This window comes from Lepidothrix coronata, unplaced genomic scaffold (genome assembly GCF_001604755.1).
Source record: "Lepidothrix coronata isolate B3197 unplaced genomic scaffold, Lepidothrix_coronata-1.0 Scaffold62, whole genome shotgun sequence".
Taxonomy (NCBI): Eukaryota; Metazoa; Chordata; class Aves; order Passeriformes; family Pipridae; genus Lepidothrix; species Lepidothrix coronata.
Genome location: NW_016690242.1, coordinates 3,439,443 through 3,461,594, shown reverse-complemented (window position 1 = coordinate 3,461,594; position 22,152 = coordinate 3,439,443). Strand labels below are relative to the sequence as shown.

The following is a 22,152-nucleotide window of genomic DNA, read 5'->3' as shown; positions in this document are numbered from 1 at the left end:
TTTCCTCCGTTGGTTTATTCAGCAAGATACTATCCCAGATTAAGAGCTTTAAGGTTATTAAAGAGATTGAAGATGGGAGCCAACTGGCTCTTGTTCGAGGGAGGCGCATGTCGTGGTGTGTAGGATCTCCCAACAATTTCATGCCTGGCAGGTCTGCACCTTGGCTGCCAGAATAAACTTGGGCGGATGATCCTTACAGCTTTCTGGGGATTGATTAAAACTCCTTTTGGCTTTCAGCACGTTGTCCACATCAAAAAGGTGCAAGAAGTAAAATAAATGTGTCTTTTGCTTTTCAAGATACTGTGGCCAATCTCCCTAAGCCTTCCTAATTGGCTAGGCTGGTTGTGGATGATTAACTTGAAGTTAAATGAAACCTGCTTTTAAACATGCTTTCCCAGACTTTAAACGGGAACGGTGGGGGGAAACTTTAGACTGTTGCAATGCTGGACTGGATCCAAGCTGTGTTATTATTAAAGTGGATCCAAGTTTTGATCCAGGTTTTGTTTACACTGAGCCAACTAAGTTGATGGACATCCCTCCCTCTATACCTGAATGTATACTATTAGTAATATTAACAATATGCCACTTCTGCCCCATGAAAGAGAGCTTTTTAATGAAGGGGGAAGAATATTAGCAGCTCAGGTTGAGCTAAGAGTTGCTTGCATTTGGAGTTTACTAATTTCAGTAAGTTATTTTAATGTCAAAATATTTCAGAGTATGAAAAAAATGCAGAGGAAAAAATGTGCACAATATTTAATGACAACATTGCAAAGCAAATAAAAGTAATGTGCCCTGAGGGCAAAGGCAGTGAGAAGATTTGCTTTGAGGAAAAGCATGCTCTAAAAATAAATCTTTGAAGAAACCATGTCAGTCTGTGATTGTTTTGTTAGTGAGTTTCATAATTTTTCTGTGAAGTGAATACAGGGCAGACATTTGAGTCTTAAAAAGTGGGAGTTTTTCATACAGAACCTGGTAAAACCCTAGTCTTGTCTTTCTATTTGAAGATTAAAGGTAAATTGTTAAACAGGCTTCTGTTGCGCACAAGAGTCCATAATTCTTGTCTCTGGTGAATACAAAAGATTCACCTTCTCTGTGTCCTCAAGGTAGAGTGTATGGGCTTTGCAGGTAATTTTGAGAGGAGAATCCAGCCCAGCATCACTTTGTTCTGTGGCTGATAACCCCATTCAGTGCGGGCAAACAGCAGAGCAGCTACAATGGCAGCACTTTTTGAGTTTCTTTATGGCATTTTCCTTAGTGTCTTTTAGAAAGGCATACAAGAACCAGTGACTGGCAGCATAAATCAGAGAAAACCCACTGAGTGAGAAGGCAAAGGGTCTGAACAGCAGGAGTCATTAACCTCCAAAGGCAGCGTCAGGGAAGTGGTCAGTTCTCAGTCTGAAAACATCAAGAAATAAGCTGAGAAAGTGTGGTGGGAACCAGCAGGGGCTGGAGCAGAGTATGTTGTGCTGAGTCTGTGACACACAAAAAGTCTGACTGTAAGACCTAATGGCCTTTTTAGATAAACCTTTATTTTCTCATAGGCATTCTCTGACTGCAAACTGCATTTATTAGCATCTCCTGAGAACTGGCTTACAGGACCTGTCACACATCCTGCTTGCCTCATGGGAAGGCAACTTTACAGTTTTTCTGACACCTTGCAGCTCTTTTGTCTTTGATAGCCAGCATCTAACTTGGATAAGCACTATATTTTAACTGATATCATAGTACAAGCTAAGCTTACAGATGTGTCCAGGCATATAATTAGATTTAGTTAAATTATGTGGATATTAACATGTGCTCTGGGAAATGTCTGGCACTGAGCCGTGAGCAGGTAGACCTGTGCACAAGAGAAGTACAGTAATAAAAACACTCCAGGAGGGTTCATGGATGAACCTCAAGCTGTTTCACCAGATCTCCACCCTTGCTTCAAAGAGAAGAGGCTTAGGCTCATTCATGAACTATTTCTTTCTCAAGCTTGAAACATTTTACCCATTTTCCCAAGCCACCTCTTGTTTGTGCCTTCCTCCTGGTCTCAGTGCTGGTATGTTCAGGCTCTGGTGTCCTCTAGATCTCCATATTGAGGAAAGGCAGATTGAAAGCCCCTTTTGCTGTTGGAGCATGGATATTGTTTGATATTTTATTTTGGTTGACTTTCCCTAGTGGGCTTTTTGGTCTTTTTTTTGATTGCTTGCTAGTACCCCAAAACTTTCCTTGCCTGTTTACCACCCTCTTAGATTGGAAACCAGCTGTATTGCTGGTAGCTTCATTGGCTGTTTATGCCACAAATTTAACAGTAGGAGATGAAATTTAGATAACTTGTACTTGAAAATTCATATGTAAATCATACTGTTACTGTTCCACAAAAGACTTAGTGTTATGGCCCTACTCTCTTTGTTTGCCTCTTTCCCTTGATATATGTTGCGTTATAAATTAAAGTGTCTCTGTAGGTGTATGGACTGGGCACTGTCTTCCCTGAAGTATTTATTTTAAGTGGGAATGGGAGAGGACAGACCTGTCCTGTGGCTCAATCTCCTTCAAACACATCCTAAATTCCCACTACAGGTTCATGACTACAATGTCAACTTTTTAAAGTGTATCAGAGTTTACTCAAACACCTGACATTTTCTCCTTTACCAGCACATAACTACAGTACCATGGAGTGAGGGAGCATAAGTAGACAAGATACATATAGTGACAGAAATTACTGAACCAAGAAACAGCACACAGACACTCCTCTGTGGGGTGAAATACATGGATCTCTCAAAATTTTGAGAGGAGAAATTGCTCTTTCTATAAGCCCTTTGCAGCAAAAAACCCCCATAAAAACAAGAAACAACAACAAACCAAAAAACCCCGATACTGCTCTGTTCTCTGATGCTCCTAGTTCATGGTGTTAAATTTGCTCATTTTCAAAACTTCTGTTTTTCAACACAGGGTGCTAAGGCATGTTTTTTGCGTGATATCCCCTTCTCTGCCATTTACTTCCCTTGTTATGCTCATTTGAAAGCTTCATTTGCAAGTGAAGATGGGAGAGTTAGCCCTGGAAATCTGCTCTTGGCTGGATCAATAGCTGGTAAGTGCCCAGATTTCGTTTTGCATGGCACTGTATTGCACAGGCAGCACAATAGTTATGGCAGTGAGAACAACAACAAAAGATGCTCTAAAGGGCTATATACAGTGATATCCCCTTCTCTGCCATTTACTTCCCTTGTTATGCTCATTTGACAGCTTCATTTGCAAGTGAAGATGGGAGGGTTAGCCCTGGAAATCTGCTCTTGGCTGGATCAATAGCTGGTAAGTGCCCAGATTTCGTTTTGCTTGGCACTGTATTGCACAGGCAGCACAATAGTTATGGCAGTGAGAACAACAACAAAAGATGCTCTAAAGGACTATATACAACAGTACTGTATTTGCAGCCTTACGCAGAAACAACAAAGTTACCGTGCTGTAGAGTGAGTTGATGTTAATGATACTACAAGTTCCTACTTTAGTCATAATGTTCAGGAAGTGAAAGAAAGGGAAAATAAAGTGCTGCTATTTTGTTACCATATATCATCATTCCTTGTGAAGTTACTGTGCTGGTTTTGGCTGTGTCTGACTGACTGGTAATGTTTTGTTGAAATGATTTATAAAGGAAATCATGGCATTCATGAAATTCTTTATGATAAAATGAATCTTGAATTTTGGTATATAGAGTCCAGAAGCCACACTAGCAATACAACTCTCCAAACACAATGACTAACAGGTGACAAAGTGATGACAGTGCTTGCTACCCTCAGTGTCCCATGAAGTTACTTGGCTCTTGAGGATTTTACGTTTATCATTTTTTTTATATCAAAAGAGAAACAAAACAGAAAAGCTTGAAAACATTTCTGGTGTTCAGGTTGCTAATTCCTAGTATACCAGATATGACAGAGGTGCTGAGTGTGATCTTGAGCACTTGTTTGTTTTAGTCTGCTGCATAACAGACAGAAAAGCCAAATCATGCTTAAATTCTCACAGATGCATTTAACTTGAGCATGCCAGAGCCTAAGGGAAAAGACAGAGACACACTTTGTAAGCCTCATCTTGCCTTTGCATCTGCTGCAAAGCTGGTTCCACCACAGCACCCAACTTCTACATCCAAGGGGGACCACCATTTGGTAGCTGCCCCCTGGAGAGGGCAGCTTGAGAGACATCCTCCTGCTGTGTCCATGGTTTTTCCCCAGGAAACAAATGGTCTTGCAGACCTGTGCAACAGGACCTCTGGGTGGGTGTGTAGCAAGCAGGAGGGCTCACATCAGGAGGTATTTCCACCATGTTCATTGGAGGCTGGTTGGTCTGTCTGAGCTGCAGCCAAGTTCTTCCTCCAGTGTGGCCCCTGGCAGGCTACTGCAACCGGCCACATGAGAAAAATGATGGAGTGCCATGAATGCAGTACAGAAAGGTGGTTTAGCAATGTTTTCTCATTTGATTTTGAGCTTTCTTCTCCCTGAGAAAACTCTTCTTGTCAAGATTATATGCAGGGCCATGTCCCTTGAGGAGGAGGGTCCTTTTGTAGCCAATATCTGGTCTTAGATGATAGCTAAGATCAGTTGATTTGTCTTGTTGAAGCATGTAGCTCTCTATTCAGTAGCTCACAGTCCAGAGGAACAACCTGACACTAGCAAAACCAGCTGTGTTCCAATGACTGCTGCTTAAACCCCCGTGTCCTCTCCCCTCCCCCACCCCATTCCTAGGCCAGGCTCCAAGCCCTGCAACACGAGTTTTTACAGCCAGCTTATTTCTCACCCATTTTAATGGAACAAAACAATTTTTGAACTTTAGATCATATTTACAGACTTGAAACATAAGCTGGCGTTTTTAAGCCTAGTCATTTCTTAGATTTTCCTATTTTTCTCATTCTAGCCATTGTCAGGTGATTGCAGACTGAGATAACCGTCCCTTTGAAGTTCAGGCACAGAAGCAGTCTTTATTGTTGCCGATATGGCTCACCAATCTAGCTATAATGTGAATTTTATCCAGTGCTTCCTGTGAATCCCATCCTAGGTTAAATCTCATGAGCAAATTATAGTGTTAGAGATACAACGTTCATCGTACTGTTTACAAAAACAAGAAATTTATTTTACTGGGTACAAGTAAAGCCTTACAGGGGTGCACGTGTCCACTGTTTTGCCACGAGAAAGTCAAGGGGAAGACAAAACTAAAACCCCACCACCTCTGAAACTCTGGCTTTGGTCTCTGGGCTGATGTCTCTGCTGTGGCCAGGGATCTCACCTGGTCATTGGACTTCAGATGTGTGCATGAGCTCTGGCTCCAGATTTGAAACTCCCCATTTCCACAGCCCGTGGTGCTGGATTATTCAAGCTGGCCATGGTCATATGTGCACCTGTGTCCTTTGCCAGTGGGTGTTGCTTGTACTGCTTACATTGTCTTCCTTTTCATTGTTGTGGGGTCACAGGCAACATTCATGTCTTCTAGCTTGATCTGCTTCTGGTTTTCGCTGTTCACCAGACATTTCAACCTGTTGTGCCATGGCATTTTCTAATGATTTTAATATCATCTACAGGATCTCTCCTTAATTTGCTCCATCTGCTTATTGCCTCCATGAACTTCTTCTCCTCCCTTCACTCCTCTTTTTTCTTGTCAGCTCCTCCTGTGCTATTTGTCACATTCTGATTGTAAGTTCCTCGTGGCAACAATCTGTAAATTCAGTTTGTCTATAAAGTCTTTTGTCCTGTACACGTAGCTCCTAAAAAGGATTTAAAACATCTTTAACTGCAAAATATCCTCAGTAATATAGAGTGTGGAATAAGAAGATGGAAGTCAATGTGTAGTAAGCAGAATTGTTTCTAAGTATGACCTTCAGTTTTCCTTGAAAACACTGGCTGGCTTTTGAAAGACAAAAGTCCGTCTTTAAATTGAAGACTCAAGCAATATCCTGATGTTGGTAAGGCTAAGCAAAGAGGAATTTCAGTGTTTCTGGAGTTCAGAAACCCTGACCAGGTTTTAGCACTTGCCTGCCAGACAGCCCACTGTGCAAGTTCAGCCTATGCATTATTTTGGGGGGTCCAGGAGAGGAGGAGGAGCTCTTCTTTTGGTGATATGCACACATTTAGATCTCTTGGAGCAGTTCTGCAGGAAGGGTGCTCTGGAATTTGAAGCCAAACCATGCTGGTTTGGATAAAAGTTGTTACAGAATTATTAAGCCTGAAAAAAAAAAAATAAGGAAAGGAGATTTATACATCTAGCCAAGTTGGTTTGGAACAGATGCAGAATGGAAAAGTAATAAAACCATAAGAGACAGTGTCTTCTGGGTACAGTCTCGGTGCTTTTCTTTGGTTTTGGTTTTTTTTTTTCAATTCCAAACATGGGCAGCCCCAGTTTGGATAGGAATGATTTTAGAAATACCACCCATTGATAATTTGGTACTTTTTGCTTTCAGTTGATTATCTGCCAGGGTAAATTTAAATCTTTCTCCAAATATTCTGATGAGGATGTCAGCTGTGGCTTTGCAGCTGAGCTGTCTGCCATTCCTGATGAGAAGAATGACCCTTTTTGTAAGCCTTAGCTCCCATGCCTTGCTGAGCATGCATGGCATTATCTGGTTCGAGGTGACGTTGCTGCATGAGGGGTGTTTGTGTGTGTGTGAGTATGTGTGTGTGTGTATCTGTGTACAGGCTGTTCTAGCACTGTGTACAACCAGGATGCCAGGTACCATAAAGAGGCATGAAAAGGAAAGGGTAAACCTTACCTCCAAAAACTTTGTTCTTACTAACTGTGCCAGTTTCTGTTTAGCACTGAAAACTCCAGTCCATGCCTCCCAGCTTGGCAGGAAGCATGTGATATTGTTGTTTCTCAGGGAGAAGCTCTCTCTGGGTGAAGCCATGTCCACAACAACCACCTCTTTTCACTTCCCAGCTTCTGCTTAAATCAAATGTGACTGGATTCTCCTGGTGTAAGGAGGAAAGGCCCACTTACCCCTGGGTAATTGAGGTGTGTATCATGTGTGACAAGCCAGAGGTATCCACCTGATGATTTTTGTGTTGTGCAGGTATGCCTGCAGCCTCTTTGGTCACCCCTGCAGATGTGATCAAAACAAGGCTACAGGTGGCAGCCCGGGCAGGACAGACCACCTACAGCGGCGTCGTAGACTGCTTTGCCAAGATCCTGCGAGAGGAAGGTCCAAAGGCTCTGTGGAAAGGAGCAGGAGGTGTGTAAAAGAGCTTGGATTGCCAAGTGATTTCTATTTGTGACTTTTGTCACTTAGGAGCTCTTTTCTTTTCTTTCAAGCTCGTGTATTTCGATCTTCTCCTCAGTTTGGTGTAACTCTGGTGACTTACGAGCTACTGCAGAGATGGTTGTACGTGGACTTTGGAGGAGTGTAAGTATATATTGCCTGAATCTACCAGGGACCCTGAAGCTACACTTGGTTCTGTTTGGGTCTTGGTGCTCCTCAACATGTCAGGGTCTTGCTAGGACATGTTGCAAAGGCTTTGTAGATATTACTTAAACCACACTACACTGGTGGAGGTTGGGATGATATTCCAGTACCTGCTTCATAGCAAGGTATTACCACATTTTTTATCACCATTTCAAGCTGAGGACCTATGTTAGTGTAAACAGAGACAGTGAGAGGCCAAATAATGGGCTGAGGATATAGCTGCAGGGGAAATGTGATACCTGCCAAGTCAGGATACGCTCTGCATTAATCCTCATTGTTTGGTGGAGGAGCTGTACCCCTGTACCTGATCAGCTGTACCTGATTAGACAGGGCATTTGACATCCAAAAAAGTCTATAGTTGTCACCAAGTTCAAAACCTGTTGTTGGGGCTTCAGGTCTGCCTCCTGCCTTTGTTAACAATACAGGTGGATGTGCATATTGCTGTTTAACTTGATCCCAGGAGCAGCTGCAGACTGTTTATGGATCTTTGGGGACAGCAGTTTGAAAACCACAACAAAAATTACTTAAATACTGCTAGGTTCCTGGATTGGTTGTGCACTGAAGCAAAGACTTATGAACCCCTGCTGCTCCACACTGCAATCTCTATTAATGCACTGCAAATTTTATCTGGATTTGGCCATCATCATCATGAAGGCTCCTAACTGTTCTGGAAGGTTTTAAAACAGGGTATGTCTCCTTACATTGCATCATTTAATTTAGTTACTTATGGGGAAGTACACTCAGATGTCTTATTAAACTTACTTTATGGAGGAGATTTTTGTGAATACTGATTTTACTCTATGGAAATTAATCTATTATTTTTATTATTTTGCAGAAAACCAGCTGGATCAGATACAGTTCCTAAATCTAGGATCACGCTCCCTGCTCCTAACCCTGACCATGTTGGCGGTTATAAATTGGCAGTTGCCACTTTTGCAGGGATTGAAAACAAGTTTGGACTTTACCTACCTCGATTTAAGCCATCACCACCTACCTCAAAGGCTGCTGCAGCAGTAGGACCCTAAATTTATCGCTGTAGGGTTTTTGTTATTAGTTGGGAAAGAGCCACTTTTCTAATTGGTTAATACTTTGTTCCTTTAGCTTCTCATCATATAAAAGTTTAGCTTCATTTGAGTTTTAAGGTAATTTTCATCTTAAACGTAATCATTTGTCTTTGTGCTTCCGTAACCAGATCACTGTGAAATTCTTACCAGTTGTTTTAAGTTTGGGACCATGAATGTATTGTCCACATCTGACATGTGCTTGTGTTGGGAAGACACTAATTTTAGGTTCCGTTTATTAGGGAGGGCTGGGTGAGAGCTGTGAACCAGATCATTTTACAGGCAGTGCGCAGTTGCAGATTACCAGGGCAGATGTCGCACATCGTCACTCGAATGGAAAAACTCAGTGGATATCACGGTGCTCAAAGCAGAATGATTTTGACTGTATGTGTAAATTGGTTATAAACTTGGTGCGTGTCTGCAGAGGTCAGCAAATATATACCCGGTACCTAAGTATGCCAGTACAGCTTCAACTTTTTAAATCTGTACACGCACAACTTCTGTTTCTGGATCGTATTATGAAGCTTTTATGTGGAACATGTTTTTGTAATGAAAACCACATTTATAAATGTTTAGCCGTTGTATTATGTTACTGGTATCAAAATGCTCAAAAGAAAGTGTTATTGTCCATAGTCTTTGCACTTTATGGCAGAACTTTTGGCATTCTACTACACATACAAGGAAATTTCATAACTAGGTGCCTATCTTGGGTTGCTGGTGTTTGAAATTCAGTTTGTATATGCACTTCTATAGTAAAACGCTGCTTGTTTAAATAACTGCAATAGAAAATTCATGCACTGTATCAATGGTACCTGCCTTAATTGCTGGCTTGTAATTGGCAAATAGATGGTTTCAGATTCTTATTTACTTCATCAAGTCAAAAGAGATTAAAATAATCTAAAATAAAAGATTTTACTTAATTTTTGGTGCCTTGCACAGTGTTTAGAAAATTCTGTATTTATGAAGATAGAAATAAACCTTTCAAACAGATGCACACATGGTATTCTGTTACGGAAATAGTGCAGTACATCAAATGTCTTGTTCAACTTCAGTTACAAAGTCAGGTTAAGATGAAGTTAATATTTGCACTTGTAGGCTACAAAAACACCTGCAGCTTGAGAACAAATCACCTCAATTCCCCTGCATAAAAAAGACATCTATTGATGGAGATGTCACTCAAAAAAAAAAAAAAAGAAAATTTTCCTCAGTCAAAAGCCAGGATTGGAGTAAGCTTTGATATTTTGACCTTTACTTTTGGGTGGAGGTTAACAGTTATGAACAGCTTAATTACCTAGTCACTTGAAGGTCCTGTTGGATATCTTCTATAATATCTCCTAAGATCAGGAGGAATTTGGTCTTGCTTGTCTCCTTTGGGTGGTTGCCTTCAACCTTGGCTGTAAACTGAGGGAATGCACAGATGCAGCATCTTTGGAGAAGAATGAGTTTGGTGTGCAATATCATATTGTTGTGCTGTAACTTGTGGAAATCCTGAAATGGAAATCCCTCTGGTTTTGCATTTGTGTTTGGGTCATCATAAAAATTATTCTCTTGGATTAATTTGTATTTTGAAGTTACCAGTGAAATTGAGGCGGGGCAGGAATTAGCGTCTGCAGTACTCAGGCATGTTAAGACGTGGGGAGCAGATGACATTTATCTGAAGCTGCATCTTGGAGTCTGGCTAAACCAGTGTGCAGAGACTGCACTGGGCTCTGACAGCCACCAGCTGCTTCCTCCCAGCCTTGTGTATCCAAGTCTCCCCAAATGACAGCTCCTTCATTTCAGAAATGGAAGGAAAAAAAGCTGTCCCTTTTATTACTTCAAAATTAACTGTCAGGATTTTTGGTTAAGGCTTGTCATAAGAGTTAAACATTCTCTCTGGGAGCTGCCTGTGCTTGACACCTGAGATTTCAGGCTGCATAAGAGCTGGTTTTACACTTCATCCCTCGCATTTGCCTGACATACCTTGTCAAGGGTTTCTGTGGAAAGTCAGCAGCTCAGGGGCGATGTCTGAGCACTGAACTGCACCTTCTTCCCGGTCTAGGAGAGGAAGTGCCTGGCCATGTGCATGGGCTTGACCGGCAGCTGCTCCCTCCTGGCTCAGCCTGGAGAGGGACACCCAGGCTGTATGCTCCAGAGCATGTCCCTCTGCTGCCTGACACCAAACCCCAGTGCTGCTGGGGCTTTGCAGCCAGGAACAGAAGAGGAATTAGAGCTGGGTTATTGTCGGGCTTGCACAACTTCTTGGCTTGTGTGGTAAAGACTATTGCTTGTGTTCCACAAAACAAAGCATAACTCAGACCGATTTCCCTGCTTCCTGGTGCCCTCTTGTTCCCAGGCCTGGCAGTATATTTATGACTTGTTCTTTATTCCAGGGATGAAGGAGAAAGCTCTCATCCCAGGGTCAAAGGTCAGGCACAGCTCTCCTATGGCAGATCCATCTCAGAAGGCCACAGCCTTCATCTTCTCCCTGGCAAGCACATCAGCAGGGCTGACCGACACTCCCACCCATGGTGGCCCTTCCCTTCCCCATTAAGTTTTCTGGAGGATTGTTCTCTCCTTCCGCCCATCTTTTCAGAGCCAGTAGACAGTGGAGGCAGGGGCAGAAGGGTTGAAGAGCTAGTGGCTGCTTCGTTAACAGGCAACCCAGTTCAAAACATTTCAAAGATCTTGGGGAAGATCTCTGCCCGCAGTCGGTTTCCTCTAGACACAAAAAGATGCATTCCTGCTCTGAAAAGTTTACAGGCCAAGAAGTTGTCAGATTGCCTTGCAAACAAACAAAAGGCCCTGAGGACAATGTTTGTCCTCTCTGGGTTTCTGAGTGAATTATGCAAATGGATAAAATGTAACCTCACTTGCTTCCTGCAGCCCAGCTAACTCCCTGTGACAGCACTTCTAGAAAAAAAGAAATGGTCAAATACTGGTGATGTTACCCATCAGGGGTGTCTCTGGAGCAGTTACCTCATATTTGTGTTTCTCAGTCCAGTAGAAACCGAGAGATGCTTTTCTGCCTAGTCACCAGGGAATTGGTTGGGTTTAAGGTGACTTAATACTGACAGTTTGCAGGGACACTTGTGTGAGCAAACATACCACAGGCTTCAAAAATAACTTGAGCAGGTTTTTCTAAACCTGCTAAAAATATAAAACCTGACAAACTGCTCTGCATCTTCTTAGGACGGGACAGTCTGCATGATGTGCATACATGTCACGCTGCCTACTGCTGAGCTCCTCACCTCTCCAATGCACACGTGGCAGAGGGACTATTGGGAATCCTACAGCTTTTTAAACACTGTTGTGAAATTCAGACTTTGTTTTCAGTTTAAATATTTGCCATTTTTGCATAAGCTAGAAGGCGATTTCTAGAGATGGTGATCATTTTAAGTTATTTAATGGTTGGGAATATAGAAGTCTCAAGACATTTGTATTTTAAGTGTCTCCAGAGAGCTTCAAACACAGCAAATAACACAGAAGCAGCCTGGCATGAAGCAGCTTCTTTAACGCCACCTGCCACTGGATAATTCAGGCTGTGAGCTCGGGCAGCCTCTCCCAGTGCTGAACGTCATCGAGGTGTCTGTTGCCCCTCAGAGACATGACATTTTAAGAAGCATATTTATCATTTTAACTTCTACTTGCACTGTTCCTCATTGCAGCAGGAAGCAGTACCATTGCTTGCAAGATTCATTCCAGCTGCTGTAGTTACATTGCAAAGGGTTGGCTGGCCTCTCTCTGTGCTTACTCACACCCCAGGCTGTGCAGACACTGTGTACCAGACATGGTGGTGCTACTACAGAAGTAGCTTTGCTCGTGACTTTGAAGGAGAACCAGTTCTGTGAGCTTCTCAAGGACAGGTGGCTACTCTTTAGCGCCATTTGGTGCTGAGTCCTTCCTTAGGACTGATGCTGCCCTAATGATAGCAGAGTCTCCTTTGTCACTGGTCAGTGGAGACCATCCCACTCTACATGGGATGCCGTTTTGCTCTGTGAGCTCATCTTCTTTCTATGTTACCATGGGGGCTCTTGAACAGAGTACATGTCATAAAGGTAAAGTACCCTGCTTCCCCTTTTAGCAAATGCCTTCAGCTCCCACCCCCAGGGCCACCTGTCACGTTTCGCTATGTCCTTTTGCACCTTCTTTCAGAACAAATCCCAAGTCCTTCGCACCAAAATCAAGGTCTTCCCTTCATCAAGACATGTCCCTTCCACATCCACCTCACAGTCCTCTCCTCCATCCTAAACCTCAATTCAGCCTTTTCCTGCCACTTGCCTGCTTCTGTCCTAATTGGGTTTGCTTTTTCTGACCTCTGTGGTTCAGATGTGCTCTCCAGATCAGTCTGAGCACACAGTTTATGTTTTTCACAGAAAGCTTAACTTGCAATGGTCCTAAAACAGAGCCAGGCTGTTTTTGACTCATTCCACACCCGGAGCAGTCATGGCAGCATCCCAGCAGTGCTAGAGCATGGGACATACTCTTCATGTTCTTCCTTCTGTTCTCTGTATGTTTGTAGGCTAAAGAGCCTGGAGAAGATGATATCTCTCCCATTTCCCTACTGGGCAGATTCTGAGGAACATTTTGTCATACAGGCTCTTTTTGGAAAGCCAGTAAAGTGGAGCTATTTGTTTAGCAGCAGGAAAATCAAACAAACAAGAACTGTGGGAGATTCCTGGAAGGGCAGCAACAAGGGCGGGTCAGAAACTCCACCACACAACATCACGAGCAACAGAAGGGGAGTAAATGCCTCTTCTTCTTGGGTGCTCTTCCATCTACTTTTAGCTGTGTGAAATGGCTCTTTCATGTTGTTGCTCTGTATTTACAAACCTGGTCATTTCTGTAGAAATCTGCATCTTTTCCTTGTTCCCTCTATGTGCTGCTAAACCTCACAACAAAAAAAAAAAAGGAAAAATTTTAAAGAAGGAGTTGGTTATATTGATTTGCACACAGCAGCAAATGCTGAAGGTCTTCTGAGGCTGCCCTTAAAACCATTTTACAAGCTGTTAATGCCATAAAGTAAGGAAGCTTGGACATGAACATGCAGCCCCCCCAAAAGTAATATGGAAAAAGAAGAAGCATATCTGCCAGCCATTCCCACTGCACTGGTTACGATGAACAGCAGATGACATTGGTTAAACACCCTTCCTGTTACACCACAGTGTAACAGGAGGGTGTCCCACACTTTGAGGTGTGGATTTACTTAGCAGGTGGAAGGGTAGCAAGCACCCACCTCTGCTTCCCATGACAGCAGTACTTTGCTGTGTATCTGCCTGAGCACGTGTTCCTAATCTTGTGACCCAAGTGTGGGCCAACTGTGCCTCCCCCACTTCCACTTTGTACCACAACTACTTTACCCACATATACAGATAACGCTTGCATATGGTTATTGAAAGGAAAACAGGGCAAAACTGGGGAAAAAACTCAGAGGTGATGTCTAAACTGCTGCTTTACAGTTATCTCACCTGGCTGTTAAGCTACAGAAGTGCTGCAAGTGCTACATTGGTCCTTCAGGACAGCTCCCAAAGCACCCAGGGGAGCAGCAGGAACACAGAGCTTTTTAATGCATGGCTACAACCTCAGGGCGCTACAGGACCAGTGGCTGATGTATCTCTGCTGTGTGTAGTCGGTCATCACACTCCTCTCAGCCCAATGGCAGAACACTTCCATGGGCACTGGCAGATAGTTTCACTTCGCACTGTGAAGAAGAAAGTAGCACTTTCTTCATGCACTCTCACTGGGAGTTATTTCTAACCACCAAGAGGATAAGGGAAATGCAGCTTTTCCAAAGGATTCATTTTCTTAGCCTAGTCTTAGACTATAGCCTCAAAGATGATTAGATGATATATTCCTCAACATGATTATGCAAAGACAAGACGTGGCTCCCTACAAGCAACATACAAGATCTTTCTTGTCTGACTCACAGCATTTCTTGCTGTAATGGCTCACCCCATGGCTCTGAGTGTGAACCGCTGCTAAATGCAGGCATCAGAGCTGTGCTCTGACCCAGCAGTTTTGTGACATGAATGTGTTGAGCAGCCTCACCACCAAGTCTCGTCCCTCTGGACCACAGCATTCAATGAAATCAGTCTGCACTCTGTTTCTTTTCTCAGGCCACAAGAGATTATCATAAAGGAGCCTATTCCCTTGTCCCCTGTCCCAACCTGTCTCTCAAGACAGTCTGAGGAGGCCTTGTCTTTCCTATTCCTTTTCTCTTAGCACATATGGTAGCACAGTGCTTCTCTGTGTGTGCACATGTGTGCAAGTGAGCATGCTAAGGACGGAGGAAAAATAAAAATTAGCCTAGAAGCTGACACTCCTTAGTGCCTGCTCATGTAAAATCTGTAACAGGATCTGATGCGCTCAAGTCCATTACTGGCCAGTCCCGTACCAAAGGTATCTATTTACATGGCAGCTGCAGGAGCATTCTGTGAGTCAGGGCAGTCACATTTTCCCAGTGCTTCACCAGTGACTGGTAATGAACACGCTGAGCACTGCTGGCAAGGAAAGATTAACCACACTGCAACAGAACAGGCCTGATACATTTTATTGGCAAATACTAGTGTCATACTCAGGAACCACAACCCTTAGTCAGACTGTTAGTGTTAACTTGCATGACAAGTATCAGTGACCAACTGTATTTGAAATATAGTTAAAGTGCCTAGAAATAATAGGCATCTTTAAAAAAAAAGGAAAGGAAACTCATTCCATTCACTCAAGCCAACCTTTATAGATCTTATATCTTAAGCACAACTGATGTACTGTAATTGTTACGTGGACTTTAATGTAACCTCTACAGCAGCACACAGACAATGCAGTTCTCTCATTATGCACATGCTTTAGGATCGTTTATTTTAATGCTTTCAAATAAATATGTTCCATGCAGCACACCGCAATAAATAAGGAGCAGCAACTTTCGTATAGTACATCCATTCATAATGTAAGTCACCATGTGAAACACCACATCTAAAGTCTTTGGCCCAGTCCCATACAGTGAAGCACACCACATCTGCACATAATCATATCTGGCTTCATATGGATTTAATAGGACTATGCCAGAAGGGCAATGTGAGCACAAGTTTAACCAGGGGTTCCTAGCTATTAAATACAGCTACTAAGTAGTTAAAAGGCAACAACTAAACCCATAAAGGGTTGATTTGTCTTTTCTTTCTTACTTTTCAGACAGAAATATAAAGTATGAAAATGCTCTGGATATTTTCAGCCTTGTGTAAAGCAGTGTGATTAATATAGAATGCTTTGAGCAATACTGGCATGTACACTGGCATCAAAAGCCACAGCAAGACAGACTCTGACACTGAACACTGGCGTACTCAGCGGGTGAAAGCTGCTGTTCTGGCGGTGGCAGGCGCTGCAGCTCCTCTTCCTCTAGGCCGACAGCTCCACTGCCCCTTCCTCTTCGCTGTCTGCTCGGTTGGCACGGATTTCCACCAAGGTCCGAGCAAAGCGGGTCCACTCGTCGTTGTGTGGAATAGCCAGCTGTGGGAGAAACCAACAGGGAATTAAGAGACTGGAGGGGGAACCGGTTCTCTCTCTGGCCCAAAATTGAGGCACCTCCTTTGAGGAGAGCTCCTACCGCAATGAGGGTGGCTGTGCATGGTGAAGGACCAAGGCATAGGCCTCACCAACCTGGTCATCCGTGAAGTGTGGCCAAGTTCACAGGGCACACCTGGCAGTTTCCTATTCAGTACCAGCTAGAAGGAGCTTTTAGCCAGTGGCAGAGAAAAAAAGCTTTATCTGCCTGATTTTAAGGAAAACTTTCTTGCTAGAGTGTTGCTGCAAAACCTACCACTTGGTTAAAATATTTCAAATTTTCCAAACTAGAGCGAGGCCTTGATCTCTACAAGTATACACACGCATGTTTCACTTTACAGATGAGCTGGCCATTGGCAGTCAGCGGGGCTGTGCCCAAGTGTAATTGTTTGCAGGACTGAGGTCAGTGTGCACAAGGTAACAGAGCTTTTACAACACTGTACTGAAACTATTTTCCTGAAGTTCATTAAAGCTTTTAGTAATAAAATAAATATATTGTGTTATTTTAGTTACCCTCCTCTATGTTAAAGAATTCAGAGTTACATTAAATTTATTATAATGGAAATGTTATACCAAGTGGATACTACATTACTGCTCTGATTTTTTTATAACATCATGCTAGATCCATTTCTATTTAATACCATTGATGTTTCTAATGAAGAGCTCTTGAACATTAAGCTTCAAGAGGGACGTGTAATCTAAATAGCTGAGCTTCCAGACAAAACGCTTTAGTGCTATGGCAAAATAATACTGCAGTCACTTCCAGCTGGATTCAATACTGAATTTCTGGAAGATAATGCAAGCTGGGATTGAGATAATTAAAAAGGAAAAACAACAACAACAACAAAACCCAACAACAACAACAAAAATCAAAACCAAAAACAAAACAAAAAAAACCCAAAACAAAATACCAAAACAAAACAAGCAGTTTTCTCAAACTTTGCTTTCATTAACTCAAATTCCAGAAAACAGCAACAAACATCCAGATGAACCATACACATTTTTACTGCCCTCTTGAAGCCCTTCAGTCATGTCCTGAATGTAATATGAAAGAATAACTGTTTCAAGACATTACGCAGTGCTTGGTACTGAAGAATGTAACTGTTTGAAAACAACAGGGTTTACATAAACTGCTGTCCACCTTAGCAAATGGATACCTTTAGACTGAAGAATGAGCATGACTGTAGCTAATCCAGTTTGTACTACCCAGTGTTCAATCTGAACTGACTTAAATCTTTACAAAGACCAACACTACCAAAAGTACCACGCTAACTACATCTATTTGGCACTAGTAGATCATAGGTGCACACGAGGCTTTAGGGTACATGGTACCGGAATACAGTCAAATTATTTTCCTCTCCTTACATCTCAACTGGATACACAGAACTGGAGACTAAGAAAAAGATCTGTTACATGACCAGCTGGGGAAAAAGCTTGTATATTTGCCCAAGATTATGCATGTGAAAACTCCACATACACTGCTGCAGTGCAGTGTTAATCTCATGGACAGGAATGCAATATTGGATTCAAACAGATCTCATGGGTGATTATCAGTTTTTCAACTATTTTGTATCTAGCTTTGGCTCTACATGCAGTATTTTGGGAGAAAACACAGCATGTGTATTAAAGCTTCCCATGTATTGGGTATATATGAGTGACTGAGTGACAGTGATCAGCGACATAATGAAGGGCTGGTGTGCAAGAGTTTGGTTTTTTGCCTGTTGAAACACCAAATATAGTACAGTTCAGCATTTGTTGAGGCTACGGATTGAGAAATACAATCCGTGAGAAAGCCTTAATAGGCGTCACTGCAGTCTCTGGGTTTTCCCTTCTTTGTTCCTGGGAGAAGTAAAGGAGAAAAATGCCAAAAGTGGATGACAGAGACCAGAGTTACAGGAGTAAATCATTCGAGACAGCTGTCCCTCATGCTCACACACAGAGATGTGGATCTGGTATGACCTACACCTGAAACACCTGTTCTTTCAAAAACCTTCAGCAGAGGAAAATGTAACACTTGAACGGAGGTCAGTGAACCAGCACACAAGTACCCATAGCACACATTTAGTCACAGCCATGGACCTATACCACCTTCTGTATAGTATTAAGGGACAGTGCAAAGATCCTTCTATCAGAGATACAACCAAAACCAGCTGTATAGCCATCTCCTTGTTACTGCTGCTCGTGTCCTAAAAGATTTTATTTCTTGTGATTGTGTACAGCACTACCATTTGTCAAACTCTTGAATGGAAACATGAAATGAGTCTCACTTATTTCAAGTAGAAAAATCTTTAAAGTAGAAAAATATCCTAGGCAAAGGACTTACTGAATTTAATAAAGCCTCATTTCTCCTTGTCTTTTAAAATCCTAAACAGTATTAAATTCTATTAAATGGTTGAAGAAGATGATATGTCATTCTAAAGAAAAAAATTAAATATATTTATGACATTGAGATAATTTAATTGCCTTTACTCCACAGCATGACCACAGACAAATAAAATCAAAGTCCAGGCTATTGAAACGACTTGGTATCTCAAACTTGAAGAATCTCCCCAGGAATGTATGTATTACATGTGTTACTCTTAGCTGACAGTCTTAGCAAGGTCTGGGCCATTTCTAATGGCTCAGTTCACAATGCAATCAACGACCAAGGTGAATACCTCTAGCACAGAAGTAAAAACATTCAGTGTCCACACACAGTAACTTCTTACAACTTAATCTTATTTTACCTTATTTAATCTTATGCACTGCATCATGCTTTCAATAAGGGGCCAATCCTGCTAATAGACTGTTAGTAGAATAAACCTCTCTAATATAAATTCCTCAGGGATGTGGAGGGAAACCTTGGCAATAATGAAGTCAAAGGAAAAATTATCCTTTATTTTCCATGCCCCTTTCTTTCTGCAGAGGCCCCACTACTGAACCACAACACTTAAATAGCAGAAGACCACAAATAAAAAGTATCCACAAACTCCAATTCAAATTCTTCTCTGTATTAATGCTCCCCTTCTAGTAATTTTCCATTCAGATTCCTTCATCTGGGGACACTGACACCCAGAAGTGCTGGAGGCCCGGGTCCCTCTGTGGAATCTCCCTCTCAGCTTCTCTGCACATGTTTTTTTGGTGGAAGAAACAAGGAAATACTTCATAGAGGAAGGCCAGAGGTTTAGAACTATCTGGGTGTTCCTCACTCGTGTGGCCATTTTTCTGTCCACTTCCAGTGACTACAAAGCAGCATGTGTTGAGTTCCAGCAGTCGTGACATTGATACAGGGTAGAAATGTTCACCAAAGCAGAATAATTTAATATAATAACTTACATTAACATTTGGGTCAGAGGTTTACTTGAATGAATTGATGCTAAGGTATGGAGCAGAACAACAAGAATATAAATGCTATTAAGTGTTTTCCTTTGATCCCTTTGCAATGGAAGGTAAGTGCTACCCCCACCTAATTAATTGACACTGCTTTAACTTAAGCACCACAGTACATTTAGGTTGCATCAGACAGTAATTCTAATGAAGAAAACCAGTATTATCAAAAAGGAATGACTACCAGGATCTTCCTGTCTTTGCCTTGCCAATGTGTCACAATTCCTCATGATTTACACAGTGCACAGCGAAACTGTATCCCACAGTGCCACCACAGAGCCCTTGAACCTTCTGAAGCTTCTCTGTTCTTGAGGGATCATTCTAGCCTAGCGCTTTATTTACCTGTTAGCTTTCCTGGCCTAAAGCACCAACACATGCCCTGCTCCACACTACTACTGACCAAGGAGATGGTCAGTAGTAGTGATGGATGACCTGGAGCCCCGAGGCTCGCCAGGCCACCTGGCCGCAGGTAGCAGTGTGAATGTGAACTTCACCAAAACCAGCCTCCTCCATCTTCTCACCGAGGTGTGCAAACCTTTCAATCCATACACCAGAGATTTTACAAAGACAAGCTATGTTTCCTGTGTTTTCCCAGAAACTGTGCTATTAGCAGCTTCACTGAACTACACCAGAACTCAGGAAAAGGAGATGCTCTGACCAGACAAATCTCCATGCTGGCCGCTGTGTCAGCTAGTCCTGGGCTCCCTATGCAAGCATAAAAGGAACAAAATAACAGTGCCTGAGGACACAAATCAGTATCAATTCCTTTTTCAGATCATTTAGCACCTTCTAGTACATTTGCTCTTTTAAGTTATGTATATTTAAAAACAAAAAAGAAAAAAAAAGAAAGAAAAATGAATTATTTTGAGACAAAAACCCAAGGCTTTGAATGTGCCTTTTAAAGGAATCTATCCAGATGGTTGAAACAAAATATTACAACATATTTCAAGATTTTTGTATATTCCCCTCCTATTCATCTTTTTTATGGCTAAGAGTGTTTCAGCTGAATTTGTCCAAATCTCTATATGGCTTCAGTTTCCCTGAAAAACCACTTTCCAGCAAATGAATTATTCATTGAGGATATTTCACTTTATTCCTGGCTCCTTGCCTTCCCTGGAGCCTGTAAATCTTTGGGATGGGTGTGGACAAACTCTTCCTGCCTTCATCCGTCCATGCTCTTGTCCATCACAGCTCTCCCCTGAGAAGAACTAAAAAATGCAATTTCAGCAGCAGCAGCCTCCACTTTGGAGAACCTACTGTCCCATAGGCTCAAAGGGAGCACAGTCATCCATGTTGAACCTGTTACATTCCTTTTAATGACTGTACCTCATGGACTAATTTACTTGTCACTGAGACACTGGGTCATAACCTGCAGCGCTGATCACTGGTGAAATAATTGTGCAATCCCAATCACCAGCTTAATAGTCACTTTTTTTTTTTTGTCTTCACCTAGAGTTCAGAAGCCTCAAAGCAAAAATAGCCATGGGAAGAACCTCCTCAGCATTGTCACTGACTGAGGGGTTGTTCCAAAGTGGCGAATTTTTCCAACCAGAATGGCCTGTAATCACTTCTAACACACACATCCCATGGACACAGGTGTAAATGGAGAATCTGAAAATGAACTGTTACGCCACGACTCGGAATGATCTGCCAAAGTATGTGGTCTGCAGTGGCCTGCACAACCCGATTGCTGCACACTGTTTTCAATTAGAAGTTCGCAGACGAGCCTGCATGGTGGTCCAAGATACACTCTAAGGGTGACAGTGGTCCCCAATTCAAAAATCTGCGACCCATTCAAACACACTTCATGGAAGTACAATGCTTTCTTATTTTTGTGTTAAGAAAAAACTCCTTCAGATCTAAACTGATGAGTTTCTATAGCTAATCACCGTGCTCCCAGAGATCAGAAACTTTCCCATTAACACGCATCTTTCATCAGTTGCATTTGGGTTTGTTGTTGTTTGGAGGCAAAGGCTGACCTCATTTTAGACAATTCTGTTTACCTGTCTCCACTTCCACACAGCCATATTTACCAGAAAATTCAGCAGGGAAAGTAAAAACTGATAAAAATATAAATAAATACTAAATAAAACTACATGAAAACTAATGTTCTAAACTATTCTGTTGGTATTATAACTTTTTAGAAGGGCAAGTTAAACTCTCTTTGAAGAGAGAGCTAATTAAAGCTTAGTAAATATTCAGATTAATCTGAATTTGTGGACAACACCAAGTCTGGTAAACTAATGATTAAAATCTCAGACTTCACACTAAGTTATTTTTGTATGTGGTTTATCACCATTTTAATATTCTTTCCATTTAATAGCATCATCAAATAAACATGGCTTCAGGCAAATGTAATTTTAGCTATATATCTTCTCTGAGCAAAATTTTTGTCACCCTATATTGTCCATATCACCCTCTAAAATTAAATGCTGTACTGAAAAGAAATCTGCTGCAAATACTTTGAGCAATAGATTAACATCTGAATGCAGTTATGACATTGTAGGTAAAAATGTTTTTCAAGATGACAAAATACAACTACTTGAACTTGATGATTTCTAAAAGTAGAACAGGCAATTGGTCTCGTTTTCTGGGTAAAAGACAGCACTTGCAGAATGAGGATTGTAATACAAACAATAACAAACAATTACAGTTCCACTTTAAGAACTGATCCTATCTTCTGGAGTTCAACAGATGCTTTATCACTATTGTTGAGTTGAAAACAGATATGCAAATGTAAATACCTTGATACACACATAGAGCAGGCAG

General features: G+C 41.9%; 2 protein-coding genes across 18 annotated transcripts in view; one reads left to right on the top strand and one right to left on the bottom strand.

The window, feature by feature from the left end:
- Window positions 1-3,183: 3,183 nt before the first annotated feature.
- LOC108498683 (calcium-binding mitochondrial carrier protein Aralar2-like) lies at window positions 3,184-9,474 on the top strand. The gene is made up of 4 exons (XM_017817680.1): window positions 3,184-3,294; window positions 7,034-7,192; window positions 7,273-7,363; window positions 8,259-9,474. The coding sequence occupies exons 2-4, from the start codon at window positions 7,036-7,038 to the stop codon at window positions 8,446-8,448; spliced, it is 438 nt and encodes a 145-aa protein (XP_017673169.1). The 5' UTR covers window positions 3,184-3,294; window positions 7,034-7,035; the 3' UTR covers window positions 8,449-9,474.
- Window positions 9,475-14,994: 5,520 nt separating this feature from the next.
- Window positions 14,995-22,152, bottom strand: part of DYNC1I1 (dynein cytoplasmic 1 intermediate chain 1) — a 186,766-nt gene continuing 179,608 nt past the window's right edge. For all 17 annotated transcript variants that reach the window (XM_017817660.1, XM_017817658.1, XM_017817659.1 and 14 more), the window contains one exon: window positions 14,995-15,963. In XM_017817660.1, the coding sequence (XP_017673149.1) occupies window positions 15,752-15,963 (212 nt within the window). In that variant the 3' untranslated portion in view covers window positions 14,995-15,751. The remainder of the gene's footprint in view (window positions 15,964-22,152) is intronic.